Raw genomic sequence first — 22,535 nt, 5'->3', positions numbered from 1 at the left:
TATAAGCATTTTTTAACTTTATTCAAACATTTCAAAATTACTTAAAAACTATTTTAACTTAAAAATACCTAAAATAAGTCAATTCAAACGGACACTTACTTGCTAGGTGTACTGATAAGTCAGAAAAAGCAGATGTAGGGTGTTAGTCATGAGTCCATCTAAGTACATTGGCTTTGGTTCAAATTTTGAAAAATTATTAAATAATCGATACAATTCAAATCGTATGTAATAATGTGAAATAATTGAAATACGTGCAAAGCTAATCCAATAAGTTGCAATTTTTTTATAAAAGAAGTGAGAAGTGGGAACAGGAGTGGTGGATGATGTATGTGTGTACATACTGATGGACCCCTACCAAGTTTGGAAGAATGTTTTGTAGCCATGGCAATGGGCAATTTCTCTCTTTTGGTGGGGTAACTATTAAGTAAGTTGCACCTAATAATAAGTGTTCCTTTTATTTTCTGCTACTTTTTCCCATCATCTCCCGCTTGTTCTAGTTAAAGCTTTTATTTTAGATAATAGTATTGTACAAAATTACTTTACGTCAAAAGAGTCTCTAACCCCTCTCTTTGACAAAGTAGAGATAAGGTATTAGGTATGCATACATTTTACCTGTTTCATACCTTATTATATCAAATATATATTGCAGATGAATTAGGTATACAACTTAATTAGTACTTGTAGAAGTGTCATCTTGACATGGTCCATAAAAAGGAAAAGATGCTCCATTTCTTAAAATACTAGTATTAAATAGTAAAGAAAAATAAAAATGTGGTCATTGATAGGCTAATGAGCAAAAGGAATTCCTTTAATAAAATATTAAAGTTAATGTTGTTGTGTTATACTATTAAGAAGCTCTTAGATTCATCTTTACGTAATTAAATCCTAATCGAAAGCATTAGATGCAAAAAAGGTAATGTCGGCATTGGAAATCCACCTGAGATATATATTTTTAAAAGAAGTGAGATTAATTAGCCTAATTTTGCAAGCCCCGCCGCCTAAAAAGTTGAGATTTTGGAATCAAATGACAACTTTCACAACAAAAAAAGATCCATAATATAATCATAGTATAAGTGCGATGCAAATTCTCCAAGTAATTATCTCTGCATGTTCTAATTTATTTGACATTATTTATATTTCAATTGTTTTTAATTGTAATGGTAGAATGGAACACATGATTTAATGCTTTTTTAAAATAAAAAGAACTACATTCGTTCATTTTTATTGTGTGAGACTCAATACTGTACATCAATTAATATAAATATTATAATAAAATGTTCATGTTAATTATTGTTTTTAAGAGACGTGTAAAATTCAAAGTTATATAAAAAAAAAAATATTATAAATCACAATAACTAACATTCGAGATATAAAAACTCGTTTAACTTTTAAAATTTAAATGATGTCACACATATTGAGATAGAGAGTTATAAATTCTTACCTACTGAGAAATTGTCATTGATGACACGGTAGAAGATTTGAACTTCACCTATAGTTTTGGAAATTTTTTCACGCCATTAAAACTTTGTTGACGAACAACATTGAATAGACAGTACCGTACACGTACAAAATGCATATTCACAATTTTAAGTTGATACTCTATCTGTTCATTTTTAATTGTCATGTTGCGTTTTTTAAAAGTCTATTAGACTAATTTTTAAAGTTAAATTAGATAATATTAATTCGATATTTTAAACAAAAATTTAGATATTCAAAAACTATACGAAAAGTACTAAAAATTCCATTTTTTTTGCATATCAATATAATGAAAAAATTCATCGTAAAATGTTAGTCAAATTTATTATTGTTTGACTCTAAAAAAAGGAAATTATGACAATTAAAAGTGGGCAAAGATATTATATATAAGTTAGTTCCTCCATTTTACTCTCTCTATATATATGGTAATTGATATATGAAAATAAATGAGTATTTGCGGATACCACTAATTTGTGGTCCTAAATATATTGTGGCTAAGAGAGTCCATTTGAATCTTCTTCATCAAGAAATTATATTATATATGGAGTAATTAATTTTGTGTGTGTATATATAAAAAATAAATATTTAATATCCTTGGCATATATATTGGTAAGTTTATTTTTTTATATTTTGAATATTCATATATAGTGAAAATCATGATTCCTGACATGACATTTTTAGTAGTATTATACAAGCACATATATGGTTCTCGTCTTTTAGGAATTGATAAAAAAAAATGGCGTATAAATTTGAACAAAGAAATTATCTCTACATATTTATTCTTCTATGATCAGTAGCGGATCTAGAATTTTAAGGTTGTGGGTGCTCTAAAAGAGCCGTTGACACCGACCCAAAAGCCAATGAACCAATCAAGCCATTTGTCCACTGGATGCTCTATGTTAATTTTATACAAATACCTCATAATTTCTACATGGATATATATATTCCAAGACGAGATTAATGGGTGCTCGAGCACCCAGCGGACTCCATGTGGGCCCACCCCCTGTCTATGATGATCGGTGCAAGCTTAATAACGTACTAGAATGGAACGGTTAGGAGAAAAAATGTGTATATTGAGACGTCCATCTCAAGGACAGTACTGGAACAATGAGGGTGGGTCAGACAGAAATTGACAGACTTCTGAAAAAGGAATACATGTGCTACCTCAAATAAATTAGGAGATGAAAATGTAAAAAGCTTAATAAGATATAACACAATTAATTATCATGATGCATACTCTTTTGGACTCGATCAATGATAACATAATTACCCGAGATAAAATATGTTGGTGACATAATTAAACTTTGGTTGTGACATGCACAAATTTTTATAATCAGGTAGTAATAAATTAAACAATCTGTTTATTGTAAAAAAAATTGGTGCATATAAGTACTATATATCCATCTAACTAAACGTTAGTATATTGAATTTACCAATTACTTTTTTGAAAACTAGCCAAAAAAGGAACAGAGAAAATTCTACAACTTAACTACCTAAAAAAGAAAAGGGACAAATTATAGTAAAAGATGAAATTACCAAGTATACATATATACTAAAAGCTACATACTAAAATTCAAAGGAAATATTAATGGCCTGCAGTGGATAAGGTTCTTAAATTCCAAATATAATTCATTTATTCACTCAGAATGTTAGATAGTAGAATTTTACAGGTAAAAGTTATTTATCTTTGACAAAGAAACAAAAGTGAGGGGGAAAAAAGGAAAAGAAAAAGACATCTGCCTAAAAAAACAAATAAATGCATGATATGAAATGGGATAGGGACATCCTCTATTATTTTATGGGTTTAAATTTGAAGAATTGTACAAATGTTGTTGTCTTATTTATGGAAATTACACTGTATATGACAGCTTTATTATGAATGAGACTTTACCTAAAAAAGTTAGTATAATGAGTAAGAAAGAGAGGCAGAATTAAGGGCAATTTTAGCATGCGTGTCTGTAGACTGCACTCCTTCCTTTTGTGGATTTTATTAAATTGAGTTGAGTTATTTACTGCATCGTGTGTATAACTATTTATATGTATGTTACGTTTGAAATTCATTAATTTGCAATGTGTTGTGACGGTTGAGATGAAATTAATGCTCTTTAATTACCAAGGCAAAACCGCTGGACTTTATCTTAGACTAAGTGATGTCGCATAATTAAAATGTAAGGATAAAATATTTCTTCGTGTTTCATTGAAGAAGAAAAAAAATGTCTTTGGAGTTATGTGTCTGATGATGTTAAAATTTTTGCATAAAAAATGTAATTGTTATAGCAATATATTTTAATATTCAGACTTGCTTAAAGAATCACTCTTTCTATTTAATTAGCTTCTCATTCTGTCAATAAAGAAGTCATCATTCTTAACAATTTTTCATTCCTTCCATGCCAAGCCATCTCTCTTCGCCATTCGATCTTTCTTGCATTGCTTTTTATTAATAGTAATAATAATAATAGTGTTGGGATTTTGTGTTTGATTTGTTCATTTATTTACTTTTTAAAAATATATGTTGATTAATGGTATTATTTCTATGAAACTTTTTGACAATTTGATACCATAGAGTGACAAAGATATTGCAGGGACCTTATTAACTTGGAGATCCAGCAAATATTGTTATCATAATTCATTATTACTTCATTCTTTCCACATTTATTTCATGCAGCTAAACCAATGGGCCTTCTTGTTTTAAAGTTATTATGGAAAAACCATGGGTAAAATACTATATATACATATTTCGAATCAGTTAATGTACTTTTTTTACTTTTCTATTTTATTCCTGTTTAATTGACATAACTATATATATTTTCTTTTTTATGATTGTACTTGAAGTTAATATGATGAAGAAAGAAAATAAGCAGAAAAAATCTTGGATATGATGGGAATATTATGAGACCTGAAAAACAACAAGATTCCAATTTTTCTTCATTTCTAGATTTCCTATCCAAATCAATCTTTTAGACAGGCAACAGAATCCTTTTATTCTTTCTTTTACTGTATATATAGCCGAAACTCGGACTATATATATAAAAAATTAAAATTTCTAAGTCATTTACAAAATTATCAGAAGAAAAATGACTTTTTTTCGATCTTTTATATGTAAATATGAAAATTTCTAATTAAATAAAAACACAAACATGAAAAATATTATTAAAAGAATACGAAACCAATTTTCCTTGACTGATAAGTGCTACACATTAAACTTTATTATTCCAAGAATCAACAAAAGAAAAATGCTGTTGCTTTAAAGTTGCACGAGTGGAGACCAAGAAATATTTTCAAGATTGTCTTTGATTTGGTTACTACTATCACCGAATTTAGAATTCTTTAAATTTATGCATTCAAAATTTTAATATTTATGAAGTATATTACTCTATCTTTCAGCACTTGTCTTAAACAAATATTATACTTTGTGTGCAATTGATCGTAAGTAAAGTCATTAACTCAAATAAAAAATCTATACGTCTAATAATAACATTATGGTTTAGATAATGTATTTAAATTGGTTAATAACCCATCAACTTGTCAAATTGTGATGATGAACTAAATAGTGGATTAACTCTTTAATTCCTCGAGCATTTCCCAAGAGGATAATTAGTACTGTAATCTTCATGCTAAATAATATTCTTTCTAGCTATCGAATCTAGGTAAAGTAATTAAAAATTAACATCAAATCTTCGCTAACTGTTCAACAAATTTATCAAAATAATACGAGTACCTATTTTCATCAACATAAATAGGCCCATAGGCTATAAAATAAAATGCAAATTTATTTCAAGTACTGATATAAATTACTCTAGTAATATATTATGTTATCTCGCTTATACTATTTCAACTCGAAAACACAAATATAATATAACACTTTTGTTCTTCTTACAACAGGGGTTGATTTTACATATTATATAGATAGATATATCATATATTGATGACGATAACTAACTATATATGGAATTGGAGAATAACAATTAAAGTAGAGAAGTTATATATATTTCATAAAAATACAAAGAGCACAATGTGCATGTTGCATGTTTAGTTTGGACTTTTTGGATTGTAGTTTAGGTTCCATGCATGGCTACTTTAAAATTTAATTACCTAGCTATATATGAATTCTAATTTTATTTTGTGTGTCTCCAACTCATAAAAATTATGAAAATATATAATATAATGGTCCCTCAAAGGCCAAAGAACATAAGTTTCTGGGGCATATTATGACAAGAAGTGAAACAACTATGTGTATGTACAATATGACAAAATTAAGACCACGAATATTTATGATCATTATCGTGACTTCTTTATGAATTACTACTTCAAAGATACCGTGACTAAATTCAGTGTATACCTCGAAAATGGATTGAATCAAAAATCATATATATATATATATATATATATATACACGCTCAGTCGAATTCAGAATTTTATTAATTGATTATGTACGCGTTCTACCAAAAAAAAAACATTGCTCTTTACTACAAGCAACAATAAAAGGGGAAAAAATTAAAACTATATTTAAATAAGAACTTCAAGAATTAGAAAAGAATTTTTTTTTGAGGCAAATCCATCTAGTTTATAATGAAAATCTGTTAATAACAAAGTAAATAAATATGAGATAATTGCATGTCAACCGTTAATTATGAATGAATGCTAGTCGACCAAAGGTCCAAAAATAGGCAAAAATTATTCAACTTCATTTTTCCCCATAAAGCCCAAAATTTGGACTCCTTCCCAAATCTTGAATTTAAAGTCGAATTCTCACAAGACTCTTTTCTTCTCTTTTTCCCTATTGGGTACATGCCTACCCAATAGGAATTTGCGAATAAAAAAATAAGCAAGCTGTTCGGAATATATGAGAGAAAAATAAAGTTAGAAAGTATAGAGCATGTTCTTTATAATTTAATTTAAAATAATGAAAATTCTCCATTCGTGATTTAAAGAGGTGGAAAAAGAATAATTGTCGCACAAATGGAGAATAAATAGTATTGGGTGGAAATGTACAAGAATGTCAGTGTCGACACACATTTTTAAAAATTCATATTTCTATTTTATCATAAATTGTTTTTGTTTATTATGTAAATTAAATTATGTGCCAATAATTAACAATTAACAAGTTGTAGAAGATTCTAATTTGGCTTCTGCCCAATCCAATTAAATATAGTTGGATCGAGTCATGAAATCAAACATTGATACTTGTATCATGGTAAGTTATATGTATCACACCCTCAAAGATGTGGTCCATCGGCCTCAAATCCTATGCTTATCAATTTATGCAAAATGCTTAATTAATGCATCAAATTATTTTTTGAACAATTCTTTTCTAAGTAAAGAAAACTCTAACCAAGATCTCCTCTCCACATATTTAATGTTATTTATAAATATATATTATATTTATTATCCTTTATAATTTTTCAAAATATTATGTTAATAAATGCAAAATTTAAAAGAGTAAATGAATAGGTCATTGGTCAAGTAGGAACTAATCCTTGGATCTCTAACTTTAAAGAGATACCTTTAGATCAAAATATTTGCATTTAAAGAGCATATAATCTTTCTTGATAGGTTTGCAAAATCATTAATATTGGCATCTTGTTTATATATATATATATATAGTATTTCAGATTTACTGATTCGACCAATATATAAATTATTAAAGGAAAACTTATTAAAGTAAGGAAAAAGTAACTTCTAACAAGAGTTTCTTCTATTGAAATTATTTCGAAACCTCTAATAAAAAACTTATGAAGGGTCTTATTCATCTTAGCATAACCCCAAATGTTGTGATATATCATATATGTGTATCATATATACAATGACTTATACAGTCTACTTATGGAGGTTAGGGTGGGTCCTTTTACAATTAGAGAAAATAATACTCCCTCTGTCCCTAACTACTTGTCCACTTTTTCTTATATAGTTGTCCTTAATTACTTGTCCATTTTGACAAATCAAGAAAGGACAATTTTTTTTACCTATTATATCCTCAATTAAATGATTAATTACTTTGAAAAATGTAGAACTTTTCATCCACTTCATAATTAATAGGGGTAAAATGGTAAATTCACTATGTCATTAATTATTTTCTTAATAGGTATGTCAATTCAAAAGTAAACAAGTAATTAGGGATAGAGGGAGTATATATCAAGAACTTAAATGGAATTTCTTCTCCCCCTCCCTCCTTTTTTGAGAGTGGGGGTGGGGGTCTCTTATTTATTAACTAATGTATTAAATTGCTCATTTGAGGTAGCTTCTAGGAAAGATCAACCAAATGAAGATAAAATGAAAAGAAGCCATTAAATCTTGATGTTGATATGTAGAACATATATGGGATTCCTTATACTATCAAATTGGGACCCTTAATTCATTGAGAATGTCTAAAACCATATTTAGTCATTTTCTTTGTTAACTTTAAGAACAGTTGACTCATTGACCAATTTTATATTTCAAAAGTGGTCTGATTTGATGAACTGAAAGTGTTGAGTTACTTCTTGGTTGATTCCTTGTGATTGTGACCCTTATTCTCAAAATTTTATGTGCTATAGCTTGAGAACAAGTACTACTAATTGCTAATTTCTTGATGGATACCTTTGGTAGTCACTAAATGTGCATTTGGAAGCTTTAGTAAGTGCTTTATATCAATCAATCAACTATCAACTCAACCTAAGTCCTAACTAATTATTAAGATTAATTATATAGTGTAATTGATTTGTACTCACTCCTACTTATGTATTAATTAAGTATTCAACATATTCATCATAATTAAATCATTTTTACTCAAGCGTCTTTAAACAACTTAATATTGAGAGAGCGTTCTCTCCCTCTCTCTATCTCTTTTTCCATCAGAATATTTAGTTTCACGAAACTGATGAGCTTGTCAAATTAATGCATAATAATATGTTGGTGGTTTTTTCAAATTCTAACTTTACTATATCGATAAAGTCTTTTTTCTTCCTTGTTTCCCTCCATTAGTAAGACAATCAAATATCGCTCGACAATGTAAATAAGAATTTCAAATGAGAACTCAAATCACTCGACACTAATATGGATAAAAATAATTTCACCCTAACAACTATGTCATTGGAATTCTTGATATTGTTATTGCTCAATTTTGCATTCACAACTGGGCTTTATGCACCAAATCAAATTGGACTAACCAGTGACTATGGATCTATTTGACAAAGCATCGAATAGATTGTCACAATACCTATTTATCTGCTCCAACTTTGTATTGGTCCACCACTTGTCATTTACTCACTGTTTATGGGCTCGTTGTACATTTACAACTAAAAATGTATCCCAAAAATAGGGTTATATGAAGCATTTATCCTTTCCAAAACATTTATGTTAAAGACAACCTCTTTTCTTATGAGCTAAAGTAACTCTTCCTCGGCCAGGTTTGGACTATATAGCAAGCAAGTATTAGTAGCATAATAAAAAAAGTCATCCTCGTCAATCATGGTCTAGGGCTTTAAAGATAAAACGTAGTAATTCTTTTGATGTTTGACTTCAATTACTCAATCACTTGTATACAAACAACAAATTAAACAAAACTAGAATATATACATTTAACGGGCACAAGCTACCATTTTTTCTATGGGAGAGAGACAAATTAATGTGTAGATTTTTTGACAAATGAAGATCAGATTTACTCGTACGAAAATGAAATGAAGTTTTTTTTTTCTGACCGACTTAATGGTGTAACTTATGAACAATTTTATTAGTACTACTTTTCGTTGTCCCTTAGAATTTCATAAAGTCAAATCCATTTGATGAGAAATCTCAACACAATAATCCATGACTTTTTTCTTTAGTAAATGTCGAGAATTTCAAGAATGGATCTATTACAAAGGGGACAACAACCTCGGTTTAACCAAAGCTCTCTTGAACACACCCTACAATATGTGTGTCCACATGGTATGAATGCTGCTCCTTTTTTCCTTCCCATGCACACGCAGCACACCGTATCATTACCCACCCCTAATTCTTCCTTCTCATCCCAGCCGTTCGTTTCCTCTAACAATTTCATCAACGACACCCTATACGGCGTTCCTTCTCCAGTACCCGGCCCATCTTCGTTGGATCTCAACGGGCTTGTATTTGGGCCTGGCCCATCAGAATCTTGGGCCGATCTTAAATTACGCTCCGCCAGTAACGCCGCCGCTAAGTTCATCCCGGAACCCGTAGGAATATGATCAGCCAAGCATAAAATATTAACTGACTCTATTTCCGGAGGTGTTTCACGGCCTACTTCCGCCTCCTCCGGCGGTGGTTGCAGCGACTCCTCCTCTTCATCGTCCATTACACTTAACGAAGCTGGTCGGAGACATAAAGTGGTCCCACAACATGCAATGGATCCTAACCGTTCAGTTAAACTCTTTCGTCGTCTCACAACGCGATCATTACCGTCCATTCTCTCTCTAAGCAATTCCGCCATTGTTCTTGCTTCTATCCCTCTCTTTCTCCTTATTTCCTGCAATCCAAAACCCAACATTTCGATAATTTCACTCATTTTTTTTCCAGAAAATAAAAACACCCCAAAATTTGACGAAAATAAATACAAACTTGTGCAAAAGATGCATGAAGACACAAATATAATGCATGTATATATAAGCAGTTAAGCAGAGGTGTATTTTCGCCTTAAGGTGGTAGAATAGAATAAATGATCGGAAATGAAATGAAGTTAATCACGTGATGATGAGTAATATGAAAGGCACCAACGTACCACATGAACATGACCTTTGTGATGGGCTCCTAGCTAATTAAAGATGAAAGCAGTAACCTTGTGGGTATTAATAAAGTCATGTGGATGATCAAATGGAACTTAGGGATATGAAATATATTGTATAAATTAATGGAGTATATATACGGTTTTATTCGTCATCAAATGAATCTTTGAAGAAAGAAACAAATGAAAGGACAATTAAGAAGGAGAAGAAGACCGACGAAGAATAGAAGGAATAATTTGGGAGTGGTGGGGCTTAATGTAGATCCACTTCATTTAAATAATTTTTTGGTGGTTTATCTTATCCTACATTAAACTATTTGCCTGTTTTTGTATTAATATTTTTGGAATGGTCGCCGGCCATAACTAAGTCAACAGCTATATATTCAATAAATAGGGTTTAATTTTCCAAGTGGCATTGCGTTACGTTTTACGAATTTCTTGGGAGTTTAATATTTTTTAGGCCGTAATAGTTTGTGGTCGTCACATATTTGGCCAAACTTCTAAGAGAGTAATTGTTTGTGTTTGGTTATATTAATGATCTCCAACATCATTTTAGAATTATTGTACGAGCAAATTGTGCTTGGAGGGATATCTTGTAAGTGCATATTCAATGAAAACTCCATTTATTGGTAATCACTAGTTTTTTGGGTTATTTAACCACACGAAAGACAGATAAGCATAAGTTGCACTAATTATAATGAAATGGATACAGGAAAATCCTAGCGTAGTAAATTTTAATTTTTCCATAAATTTTGCTACTTAATGCCATATTTCTCTGCCTTGTTTTTTAACGAGTACTAATACTTTGCTTGATCTGTAACATATTGTTGGTCAATCTGATAAACCTAATACCGATTAGGTAATATCTTTAGAGGATTAAAATAATCTGTGAGAATAATTGAAATTCTTAGTCGTCCATACGGACACAACAAACCTAACAAGAATTGGAACTACATGAATAATTAATTAATTAATAAATAAACTCTAGTTTTTCCTCACTTATGTAATATATAATTACTACTGTCACACTTCATTATAGTGGTCATTCGTTGTAATAATATTTCATTATAATTGTTTGAGTTTTTTTTTAAATCGATTTTTATGTTCAGCTTTATACAAATTTAAGTGTCTACTTGTGCACGTCCAATATTGAAGGACATAAATGTAAAATGAGGCTAAGTTAAAAGAATATTTTTATGTATTATGACTTAAAATAATGGTATATCTTGATCCTTTTTCCTTGAATAAAATAATAATTCAACTCCACTAGATAAATATTATACTTCTTGTAACTTTGTTGTTGAGGATATTGAAGAAAAGTATTAAGAAGCCTGGACCGAAAGAATGAAGGAAAAACAAGGATAACAGTCGGCCCATTAATGGCCCTTTTAAGTGTCTCATTGTGACTCACAACAACCATCAGCTCTCAGCCCATTCCAATTATCTATAGACTGTACAGTGTACACAATAGTGGAGTCTTAAAAGAAAAATTGGAATAGCATGACATGTTATAGTTAAAATTGTCAATAAATAGCCCACTTACAATATTTTAGCAAAAAAAAGATTTTTGAAAATATATTTGGCATTTATTAGCCATATTTTCTTTTACTCGAAAGTGGGGGGTTTGTTTTTTTCTAAAAAGTTATTTTTTCCCCTAATTTTCTCCAAATTTTTCTCAAGACATGTTTTTTCTTTCACCGATTCTTTATTTATTGAAAAGTAAAATTTTTATTCTTTCTTATTCTCTCTTCTTATTTTAAACAATTCTTTGTTAATAATGATTCTTTCAACATTTTTTTTTACCTTTTTTTTATTTTTTATCTTTTTACAATTTCTTTATACATGCATATATTCTGTTTTTTGCTTAAATTTTCTCTTCCGTATTTACGTTCACCCAATGTATGATAATATACTATATCGTTTCTTTCATTGTTCTTGACTATATATATATATATATATTATTGAATCTGTCATATTCAAAACTATATGGATTTTTTTATTGTGGAATTGAAAATTTCAAATTTAATTGGGCAAAAATTGAGATTATGATGTGTTGGTTTTTTATATTTATTTTCATGGATAAAAGGGATCTCATGAGTTCTTTTGGAAAAATAAATCTTAATTCTATTTTTTTTTTGGTATAAGTACAAAACAGTGTGTAACTTGAATGTAGAATCTGTTTATAAAATTTTATTTACTGCAATTCTATAAATTTTTACAAGAGAAAGTATTTGAAGATGCTTCATTAGTAATGCCATTTGGTTTGAATTAATAAAATATAACACATATAATAATTGTATACATGATTGTGTATACATTAGTATAAAGTCATTCAATTCAATTTAATGTATACAACTACTAATTGAATCAATACACGAATTAGTCATATTGAATGTTTACATAAATGTGTATACATTGCAGCAGAAATTAACCATACGTTTAATTGTATACAAAAACTAATTGAATGAATACACAATATTTTTATGTATACACAATCAACAATGTATACATAAACTTATAATGTATTCATAAATATTCTTTGAGTGAAACATTATGAATGCATATTGAACTGATTGAATACATTATTTAATAAACTCGTTACGTAAGTATATACATCATTTATTTTAGAGGATGCATTATGTGTACATAATTGTTTTTTTTAATTGATAATACCTTGACGTATTTAAACTTTTCACTTTAAATTGAAATATCATTCGAATAGAATAATTATTTTTATCATAGATATTAGAGAGAAAAAATTATTGTAAACTTGACATTCTGTTAGAGTACAGTTTTAGTAACACACTCAATAATATTGCATTCATTAAAATACAGCCTCTCAGACAATCATATGATTGTAACCAATAAATTATAAAGTGTTTGTGTTGTTGACACCAATAGCAATGAAAAGTCGTCGATTTTATAATTAAGTTCAAAGGAATTAATAGAAGTATCAACAAATAGAGGATTTGAAATCAATATTCGTATTGATAAATGATAATCACCGCTTCTATAGAACAATCTACAAAATTATTATTACTATCTCATTCTCCATTATAATGAATCAAAACAATCAAAGGTGCCATTTATATCTTGATGCTTTTATTTGCTCTACGTTATTGGTTTTTTTTTTTTTAAGATATACTAATAATGGAGTTGGGTTTGGAAATTTAAGGAAACTGAAATGCTAACTTCCTTAGTTATAGGAATGAAAATCACAGAAGAAAAACAAACCCACGTCTTCTATTTATTGCCAATTGGTTGCCCGATGGTAAAAAAATTAATCTATAAATACTGTTAATTTACTTTTGGGCTAATACATGCTATTATTTTTTTGGACTATTAATTGCTAAATAAAGTTGGGCTATAAATTGCTAATTCTATGTAGCAATTGTGCTTTTGTGTCAATTAATGTCTTTAATTTACCTCATACAGTGTAGCGGATAAGGTTGTTTTTTCCTTAAATAGATATTTCGAATTCTAACTTTACATGCTTGCTTACTGCAATAATCTGACTAGTTTCTGTAAAATTTCAACTAAAAACAGCAGGTTCCATATCCTACAGAATACAAAATAGATCAGCAACATATATTTAAGAATTTAAAGACAGCTACTTTACATACTAAATTTGACATAAAAGAGTTAAAACTTGGGTATACCTTCAAATTATTCTCTAGACTATCAGCCTTCCTTTTCATCCATAATTTTCAAGAAGCTATAGAGTTTTACAATTGTGTGCCACGTATAATGATGAAATATATGCTTCTTATATAGTAGAATGCGGTAATTTTTGGGATGAATTTTTATCTCGCAATGTTCTATTTGTAAAAAGTTGCCTAATGCCTATTACTTGTTTGACAAAATGCATGAATGAGCGGTTTAATTTAGCCTATTTCATGTTTGCTTTCATTGGTGGTGTCCAATTCACATATATACCCTGGTAAATTCAAAGACCCAGTCAGAGACATATCTAGAATTTAAGTTTTTATGAGTTCTAACCTTTGAAATTTAGTAGCTTTGAACCATTACATATTAAAATCATGGGGTTAAGACCTACTATTGTTGCAATTGTAACATATAAAGTTATCTTTACGCAATAATGAATTATAATTTTCAGAACCTATGATGTTTGAATAATTACTATTGTTGCAATAATGTATTGTATAATTTTTATATTTTGTGATATTTGAACGGGCACCAAGGACCATTTATTAAAATAGTCATCGTAAATGTATATGGCTCAAAACGTCTCTACAAACACCTTCATAATTTTGCAAGTTTAGCTTCAAAGAAGCAATGGAACTAAGAAAGGGTCCATGGAAAGAACACTTATTGTTGGAATTCAGCAAAAAAATTCTTTGCTTACAGTGGGGAAATATAATGAACCACGTTTTCTTCAAATAATAAGAAGCCTAAAGTATATGATGTAATCGTGGGAGCCAACAAGTTAAGGTAATCTCTGAGATAACATATATAGTTTGATGTTTATTGATTTATCACACCTTATATCTTTTATGTATATGTTTGATTTGAATAATGTGTTTATTGTTTAAAATTTCAGGCAGAAAACTCAACTATTTTCCTATTATAGTGGGCTTGAATCAAGTACAACGAACTTCCTCATGTTCTCCTTGCCTCTAAGAAATTTCATCATTGATTTGCAGATGTTTGATTCTTCAAAATAGTGTGGAGCAAAGTTTACTACAACTGAGTTTACTGCCTGTTATAAAATTGTGTCTTGTGCTAAGTTGAGTGTACATGTTACAAAATTGTCTTGTGACTTTTTTTCTGTTACAATCACTATGTAGATATGGAGTTGTGCATCAGTTATGTCTTAACAAATCTATATGTACTCTCTCAAAAAAAATTATTATATCCTTCTTTTCCTAAAAAATACTCCACTTGTCATTCTCTCAAGCTTTATTATTGAATGCAAGTTGGGATTTTAAGGTATTGTGATTAGTGATACTATTTTTTATGGTAGTACAACATGCAGGAGAGAAAGAAATTGGTTTTTCCATCCGCCAATTGTGTTTTAAAGTTACTTAGAATAAAATGATAATTCATATTTGAAAGTCTTTTTTAGAAACACACAATATTTATTAAAATTATTATCTTTTGTCATTCGTAAATACAAAGTTATAGTAATATATAAGTATTAGCTTAAAATCTTAATTTCTTTAAGTCAAGAATTTATTAGGAGTTGATAAAATTTGTGTACATCTCGTCTTCATCAAATCACATTCGGTTACGTTGTTAAAATCCTAATCTCATCAATCATCATCATACTATTACTAATATTTTTGGACATTACTCTAGCCAAAATATCGTGTGCAATTAATCTCCTCCACCACTTAAAATGACCTACTTTTTGGTATTAAAAAATAGGCGAATTAAAAGAAATATGAAAGGATAAATTTTTTTTAGAAAATTCTAGAAAGAGGAGAGTTACGTTACGTGTCTAGCTATCATTCCCTCCTCCATATTTTCTCGAAACCCCAAACTACCCCTACCTCATAACTTTTGTAATTGAATCATAGTTGAGAAAAATAAGAATATAATTAAAATAAAATACTTTAAAATTCACATTAAGAATTTATAACAATTAAAAGATGAGTGGAAAAAAACAAATCAATGTCAGATCATAATATGTAAAACAAGATGTTTAGCATATAATGAAGTAATTGTTTATATTATTCTTTACAATGATTATTAATGGGGTTAAAGAAAATTCATTTTAAAATTGTGATTGAATTAAGCTTTTAAATTTTATTATTATAAAAGAGAATTATTTTTCATAAAATCTGATCCAAAATACATTTACAAGAAAATGAGTAGCCTTTCGGAACATTATGTAAATATTTACTTAGTCTATTATAACGTTAATATAGTTCATCTTGTCAACTCGACTATAGTGTTTTTTATTATTGCAATTTGTTTATAATTAATTTAGTGGATGTGCATTATGTGTGCTGCTCAATATAAGATTGCATAAAAAATTATATATATTTTGCAACTGAAGTTACAATACTTTTTTTTTTTTAAAACAATACATATAATACTATATTCACTTAATTGGCAAAAATTCAAGGAATGAATTAATTTTCTTAATTTCAAACTTATTCAGGTTAGACTATGTCAATTTGTATATACATTCAACAATACACAATAATAATAATAATAATAATAATACATTTTGAGAGTTTTCGAAAAAGTAAAAAAATAATATTTTTGAAACCGACTAAACAAAATACTGTAAGATGAATAAATTGAAGTTTTTAGTTTATAGTTTTTGCGTGTACGTGAAGTCTCATGAATTTAGTTATAGAGATCAATCAATAATTATTGAACTACATGTTTTAGTTATAAAGATCAATCAACAATTAATCATATATATGAATATAGTTATAGAGTTCAATCAACAATTAATTAACTACATCATCCAATCTTATTTTCTTTTAATCATATATTTTAGGATTCTTTTTTTTTCATGCACACGAAAAAAGAACCGTTATTATTAATTCTCCATTATCATATATTTTAGAATTATTTATTTTTTCAAGGTAGTCAATATTATAAAATAATTATATAAAAAATCAAGAAAAATAGTAAATATTGATAGGTTTTCATTTTTGTTTATTTATTCTCTTAAATTAATAAATATATTTTTATTTTTTGATATGATATTCGATACCCATATTAAAATCTGACTAATTTAAATTCACGTTATATAGAACTCCATTCATAGATCTCTAGTTAAGGAATAAATAACTCTGGTCTGCAGCACATTGGTGGTCTTAAATTAATAAATACTAAACTAATTCAAGAGGGTACGTATGTCTTTTTACCACAGCTAATCGAAGGCAACACGCTCGTATAAAATGCATCATACAGTATTGTAATTCTCATTCAATTGAGCTTCCCCTGTTCTCTTCATTTCATATTTACAAAAAATAGCATTCTGTTCTTTCTCTATTTCACTCTAAAAAATGGCTTCCATCTCTTCTCTCAATCAAATTCCTTGCAGAACTCTCCAAATTACATCCCAATATTCAAAACCCACATCCAAAATCTCAACCTTACCCATCTCCTCCACGAATTTCCCATCAAAAACAGAACAACACAGATCAATTTCAGTCAAAGAATTCACAAACCCAAAACCAAAATTCACAGCTCAAGCCACAAATTACGACAAGGAAGATGAGTGGGGGCCGGAAGTGGAGCAAATAAGGCCGGGTGGAGTAGCGGTTGTGGAAGAAGAACCACCTAAGGAGCCAAGTGAAATTGAGTTGCTGAAGAAGCAATTGGCGGATTCTTTATATGGAACCAATAGAGGTTTGAGTGCTAGCAGTGAGACTAGGGCGGAAATCGTTGAACTCATCACTCAGCTTGAGTCGAAGAACCCTAATCCAGCACCTACGGAAGCCTTGACTCTTCTCAACGGCAAATGGATTCTTGCGTAAGTTCTTTCATTTTTTTTGGTTGAATTATGTAGTATGAATTGATTCACATGACCAATTGCTTCACTAGCTAGCAATTTTTTATTTGGTAATTACATCTTTGAATTTGTTGTGCTCTAAGCAATCGAATTCTTTTATTAATTTAAAAAAGTATCGTAGTTTGCTTATGGGATAAAACAGTCGAGTATGAAAAGGGAAGATAAATGAAAGCCTTGTTGCGAACTGGAAGTATGCTTATACATATTAGTGATCAAAAATTCAAATTTATGGGTGCTAACTACCACAGCTATATAAACATATTAAAGAAATTTCAATCATGACTGCAGCCGCATTTGTTGCCATGAACATATGTCAAATATATGTCCATGGTCCACTCTTAATTTTCGAATGTTTTTTGAGCTGCAGAAAAGTTAAAGGAGATTATATATTGTAGTTTGATGAGGAGATGAACCTTATTTGAGCATTACTTTCTTTAGTCATGAGAATTCAGGTGGCATCTTTTCGCCACCATATTTGTTTCCTTGTTGCATTTTAGCTAATCATTATCTTTTTGAAAGGGCATTGTTTAGTCCACGAAGAATGTTAAATGTTCTTGCTTCAGTGTATATGTTATAACTCGAGCTTGTTGGCATGAACTCTTGGAATTCTGTACTAAAACACTGCAGGTACACATCTTTCTCTGGTTTGTTTCCTTTGTTGTCAAAGGGCAATCTGCCTCTGGTTCGAGTTGAGGAGATTTCCCAGACCATCGATTCTGAGAGTTTCACTGTCCAAAACTCTGTTGTCTTTGCTGGACCTTTAGCTACAACTTCCATTAGTACCAATGCCAAATTCGAAGTCAGAAGTCCAAAACGTGTCCAGGTGGTTATCTTCTTTAACATTTTTCTAGTCTTGTCATCGTTCCTCGTACTTGATCATCATTTTAGTCTCATGTTATACTCTGTGTGTGGTTCAGATTAAATTTGAAGAAGGCATAATTGGAACACCCCAGTTGACAGATTCCATCGTATTGCCTGAGAACGTCGAATTCTTGGGACAAAAGATTGATCTAAGCCCCTTCAAAGGCTTGATTACTTCAGTCCAAGACACAGCTTCCTCAGTGGCCAAGTCCATTTCAAGTCAACCACCAATTAAGTTTCCTATTACCAACAACAATGCACAATCATGGCTGCTGACAACATACTTGGATGATGAGCTTAGGATCTCCAGAGGAGATGCTGGCAGTGTTTTTGTGTTGATCAAGGAAGGCAGTCCCCTCTTGAAGCCTTAAAGACGCATGTTTTTGGAGTTGTGTATGTTTTTCATAATATAGGAGAGCAAACAGTAGAAAGTAAAAAAAAAATGATGTAAACTAAAAATAAGTTTTCCTCAAGTCAAACTCTATAGATGGCTTGTCCTCATGATTTGTACTTATGGCATATGAAATACTAAAATATAGCTTGAAAGAAGTAGACATATGAATCACTTTGCAGGAGTCCATTCAAATTTATAGCCTTCATTGTAGATTTACATCGAGCTTATCTCATCTCAGTTTAATTTACTCATGAATTTGAACCATTTATTTTTCAATCATTCTTGCTCGAGAGATGCTATTTAACAAGAAATCAATGAACAGAATAATGGTATATGTATAGTTACATATGACAATATAAATTGCAAAATTGAATCGAAATAAATCAAAAAGTACTAAATCTAGTTCAATTTGGATTTCTACTTACGTTGAGGAGTATTAAAATTTCCCAAATCGATTAAATGCCCACCCTGGTAAATAGTGGTAACAAAATAACTTTAAAAGGAAGAGAAATAAATGAAATAAAATCACAAAAATAACGGAATATGCTTTTTCACCTTTCCACCAACCACCTCCACCTAAAAAAGTGTGTAAAAAAGAAATGAATAATTAATAGTATAGTTTGGTAAATCCCTAACAAAATGGCACACTTGGATGGTTGTATGACGAATATACTAAAATACCCTTTTAATAAAATAAGTTTCTTACTAAAATACCCCTATCTTACTCATCCGGCGGAGTCTCCAAGGACAATTTTGCCCTTTAGCAAATCAAAAGCGACAGAGCACAATAAAATAGGGAGCTCCGAAAGATCTGATTATTTGCCTCTCAACTTGTTCACTGCTACTCCTCACTAACCCCAAAACAACTCCTCTTCTCTTCTCCGGCGATTTCAATGGCCGCCGCCACTCTTTCTTTGCTTAACAACGGAGAGTTAGCTTCTTCCGTCAAGTCTCCGGGCACCGGACGATATGCTGCCGTTTACAGTGAAGTTCAAAACAGCCGTTTAGATCACCCTCTTCCTCTTCCTTCTGTTCTCGGAAGCCCTTTCAAAGTCGTTGATGGCCCTCCTTCATCTGCCGCCGGTCACCCAGGTCTTTTTTCTGCATTCTTCCTTAATATTTTTTTTCCCGTAAATAGATCAAGTTTTTTCTTTCAAACCTTAATAAATCAATTTCTGTACGGTTCTGCATTCCTGTTTAACTGTATTAAGTTTACATTTTCCACTCGAAAGATCAAGTTAGTTCTGTATTCTTCCAACCATATAATCCTCCATAACATTGGTTTTACTGAAGCAGATCAAGTTACTTTACTGTTTGCATTCTTTAGACTGTTTAATCTTGTACTTCAATGCGTTAATAATTGTAATAGATCAAGTTGTAAGTATATTCATGTGTTATAATGTTTCTTTCCTAATAGACCAAGTGACCGTGATGTTTTGCGTGATCTCTCTTAACACGTATTTCAAGTGAAGTGTAATGATTTCATTCATGAATTTTCAATTGCATATCCAAACATTACTTCAACTTCCAAATACTTCCTTTTCAACTTCAACCAAATATTTTACAAACTCCAATTAAGGAGGATCAAATCTTGAAAAAGTTGGATTTAAGAAGTTCATAAATTATAATGCTAGAAGTTTACTGTTGCAAGTCTTTTTCCTTCTGCACCTTCACTAAATAAACTTTATAGAGCCTTCTTTGGGAGCATGTTGTTGTTTATTATGTGTATGATGAATTTGAGGATGATTTGGTGATTGCAGAGGAGATTGCAAAGCTTTTTCCTTCCTTATACGGACAACCATGTGTTTCATTGGTGCCTGATGATTCTGGGGATGTTGCGATGAATCAAATCTTGAAAATTGGAGTGGTGTTATCTGGAGGTCAAGCCCCTGGAGGGCATAATGTTATCTCCGGAATTTTTGGTAAGTTCATGGTTGAGAAATTTATGTTAGTTCAATTATTGCAGATTTTTCTCTTTCTTCTTTAATCAAGTTTTGTGTATTTGGATGGTAGATTACTTGCAGACTCATTGCAAGGGAAGCACAATGTATGGGTTCAGGGGTGGACCAGCTGGGGTCATGAAGGGAAAGTATGTGGTGTTGACCCCGGAGTTCATTTACCCATACAGAAATCAGGTATGTTCCCTAGCAACTTTTTTCTGTTAACAAGATATTTTAGAACTTCAATCTGTCTCCTAATTCAACGTTCAGAACATTATTTAAGAGTTCATATTCCTTCTTCTAGGGTGGATTTGATATGATCTGCAGTGGTAGGGACAAGATTGAGACTCCAGAGCAGGTACTCACCATATTCTATAATTATATGAACCTTCTATGATCTATCTAGGAGTGCTCATCTATCTAGCTATGCATCTTACACATGAAAAAAGTATTTTAGTTAATGAACAATTCCATCATTTCAGTTTAAGCAAGCTGAAGAAACAGCCAAGAAGCTCGATTTAGATGGTCTTGTCGTAATTGGTGGAGATGACTCCAATACAAATGCTTGTCTTCTTGCTGAGAACTTCAGGTAACGTAATGTGCCCAAAAATAAAATGAGAAATAAAAGATTAGCAGTTGATATGATTTTTTTTTTTGATGTTTTAATCAGTGCTATTGCTGGGGCTAAATAAGTTGCTGTGTTTTTTCAGAAGTAAAAATTTGAAAACTCGGGTTATAGGATGCCCGAAAACCATAGATGGTGACTTAAAATCGAAAGAGGTTCCCACAAGTTTTGGCTTTGATACGGCATGCAAGGTAATTCTTTCTGATTAACACTTTTTTCTTTCTCTATAAATTTCAATATCTTTCATCTGTATAAAAGAAAAGTAGAGAAAGTGAAGCTGCATGAACGTGATCCTGGTAATCTGGATAATGATGTTAATGATTCAGGCTTACCATCAGCTAGTCTTAGCTATCAGCCTATCCTGTCTCATAGAATAATCTATTAGTATTAGACCCTTAAACACAAGATACTCACAAACGGAAACCTTGTTGTTGGGCATGTACCTGAATCTTGACTTGCTTCTGGTGGTTGGCATGATCATTTTTTCTCATATTTTGTTACATATTTGATTCTGGTTGGCGAACAGAAGATCAGTTTCTCTTCAAAGAACAATTTCTCATTGCATAACATGCTCAATGCTAGAAAATGTTGAAAACCTTCAATGCTTTGTTTGCAAATGCTACCATCTTCAAATTTGTTTGTCATAATATTTCCAAACAGGCTGATTTTCTCATTTTTCTGCTTGAAGTTTTAATTGATAATGCATGATCCTGTGAAGGTTCATGTAATAATAATTTCCATTTTACTCTATAGATATATGCAGAAATGATTGGGAATGTCATGATAGATGCTCGATCAACAGGAAAATACTATCATTGTAAGTTCACTAGCCTTATCATATGGTAGGATCAACTCCATCATAGCACTTCTTATCACATGTTTCCTCATTCCAGGACAGGATTTTTGTGTAATGTAAATTATTCATCAAGAACTGAAAAGATACTTTCTCTTACTAACGTCATAATTGTATTAGAAATCAATCTTCAGGCTATGGATTCCCCCCCCCCCCCCTCCCCACGCACACG

The 22,535-nt window shown here is 30.5% G+C and overlaps 3 protein-coding genes across 3 annotated transcripts in view; 2 read left to right on the top strand and 1 right to left on the bottom strand.

Moving 5' to 3' along the window:
- Positions 1-9,042: 9,042 nt before the first annotated feature.
- On the bottom strand, positions 9,043-10,339 carry LOC102584506 (uncharacterized). Its single transcript, XM_006348107.2, has 2 exons — positions 10,190-10,339; positions 9,043-9,937 (listed from the first exon to the last, which is right to left on the bottom strand). Exon 2 carries the CDS (start codon positions 9,899-9,901, stop codon positions 9,275-9,277), a length of 627 nt encoding a protein of 208 aa, XP_006348169.1. The 5' UTR covers positions 9,902-9,937; positions 10,190-10,339; the 3' UTR covers positions 9,043-9,274.
- A 6,770-nt stretch (positions 10,340-17,109) lies between these two features.
- LOC102584168 (light-induced protein, chloroplastic-like) lies at positions 17,110-19,109 on the top strand. Its single transcript, NM_001288132.1, is given in 3 exon segments — positions 17,110-17,651; positions 18,318-18,513; positions 18,608-19,109. Coding segments are annotated over 3 exon segments (981 nt in total). The 5' UTR covers positions 17,110-17,181; the 3' UTR covers positions 18,923-19,109.
- A 691-nt stretch (positions 19,110-19,800) lies between these two features.
- Positions 19,801-22,535, top strand: part of PFP-BETA (pyrophosphate-fructose 6-phosphate 1-phosphotransferase beta-subunit) — a 7,696-nt gene continuing 4,961 nt past the window's right edge. The window contains 8 exon segments of the mRNA NM_001288395.1: positions 19,801-20,037; positions 20,706-20,746; positions 20,749-20,867; positions 20,959-21,080; positions 21,190-21,243; positions 21,368-21,474; positions 21,596-21,701; positions 22,264-22,327. Of these exon segments, the coding sequence (NP_001275324.1) occupies positions 20,005-20,037; positions 20,706-20,746; positions 20,749-20,867; positions 20,959-21,080; positions 21,190-21,243; positions 21,368-21,474; positions 21,596-21,701; positions 22,264-22,327 (646 nt within the window). The 5' untranslated portion in view covers positions 19,801-20,004.

The sequence above is a fragment of the Solanum tuberosum genome, unplaced genomic scaffold (genome assembly GCF_000226075.1).
Source record: "Solanum tuberosum cultivar DM 1-3 516 R44 unplaced genomic scaffold, SolTub_3.0 scf00099, whole genome shotgun sequence".
NCBI classification, from domain to species: Eukaryota; Viridiplantae; Streptophyta; class Magnoliopsida; order Solanales; family Solanaceae; genus Solanum; species Solanum tuberosum.
Note: the sequence above shows the minus strand (reverse complement) of the source record. Positions and strands in the feature narration are given on the sequence as shown.

What these genes read in the sequence shown, in the direction of transcription:
- LOC102584506 (XM_006348107.2), bottom strand. Translation starts at nt 9,901, where the DNA reads ATGGCGGAATTGCTTAGAGAGAGAATGGACGGTAATGATCGCGTTGTG.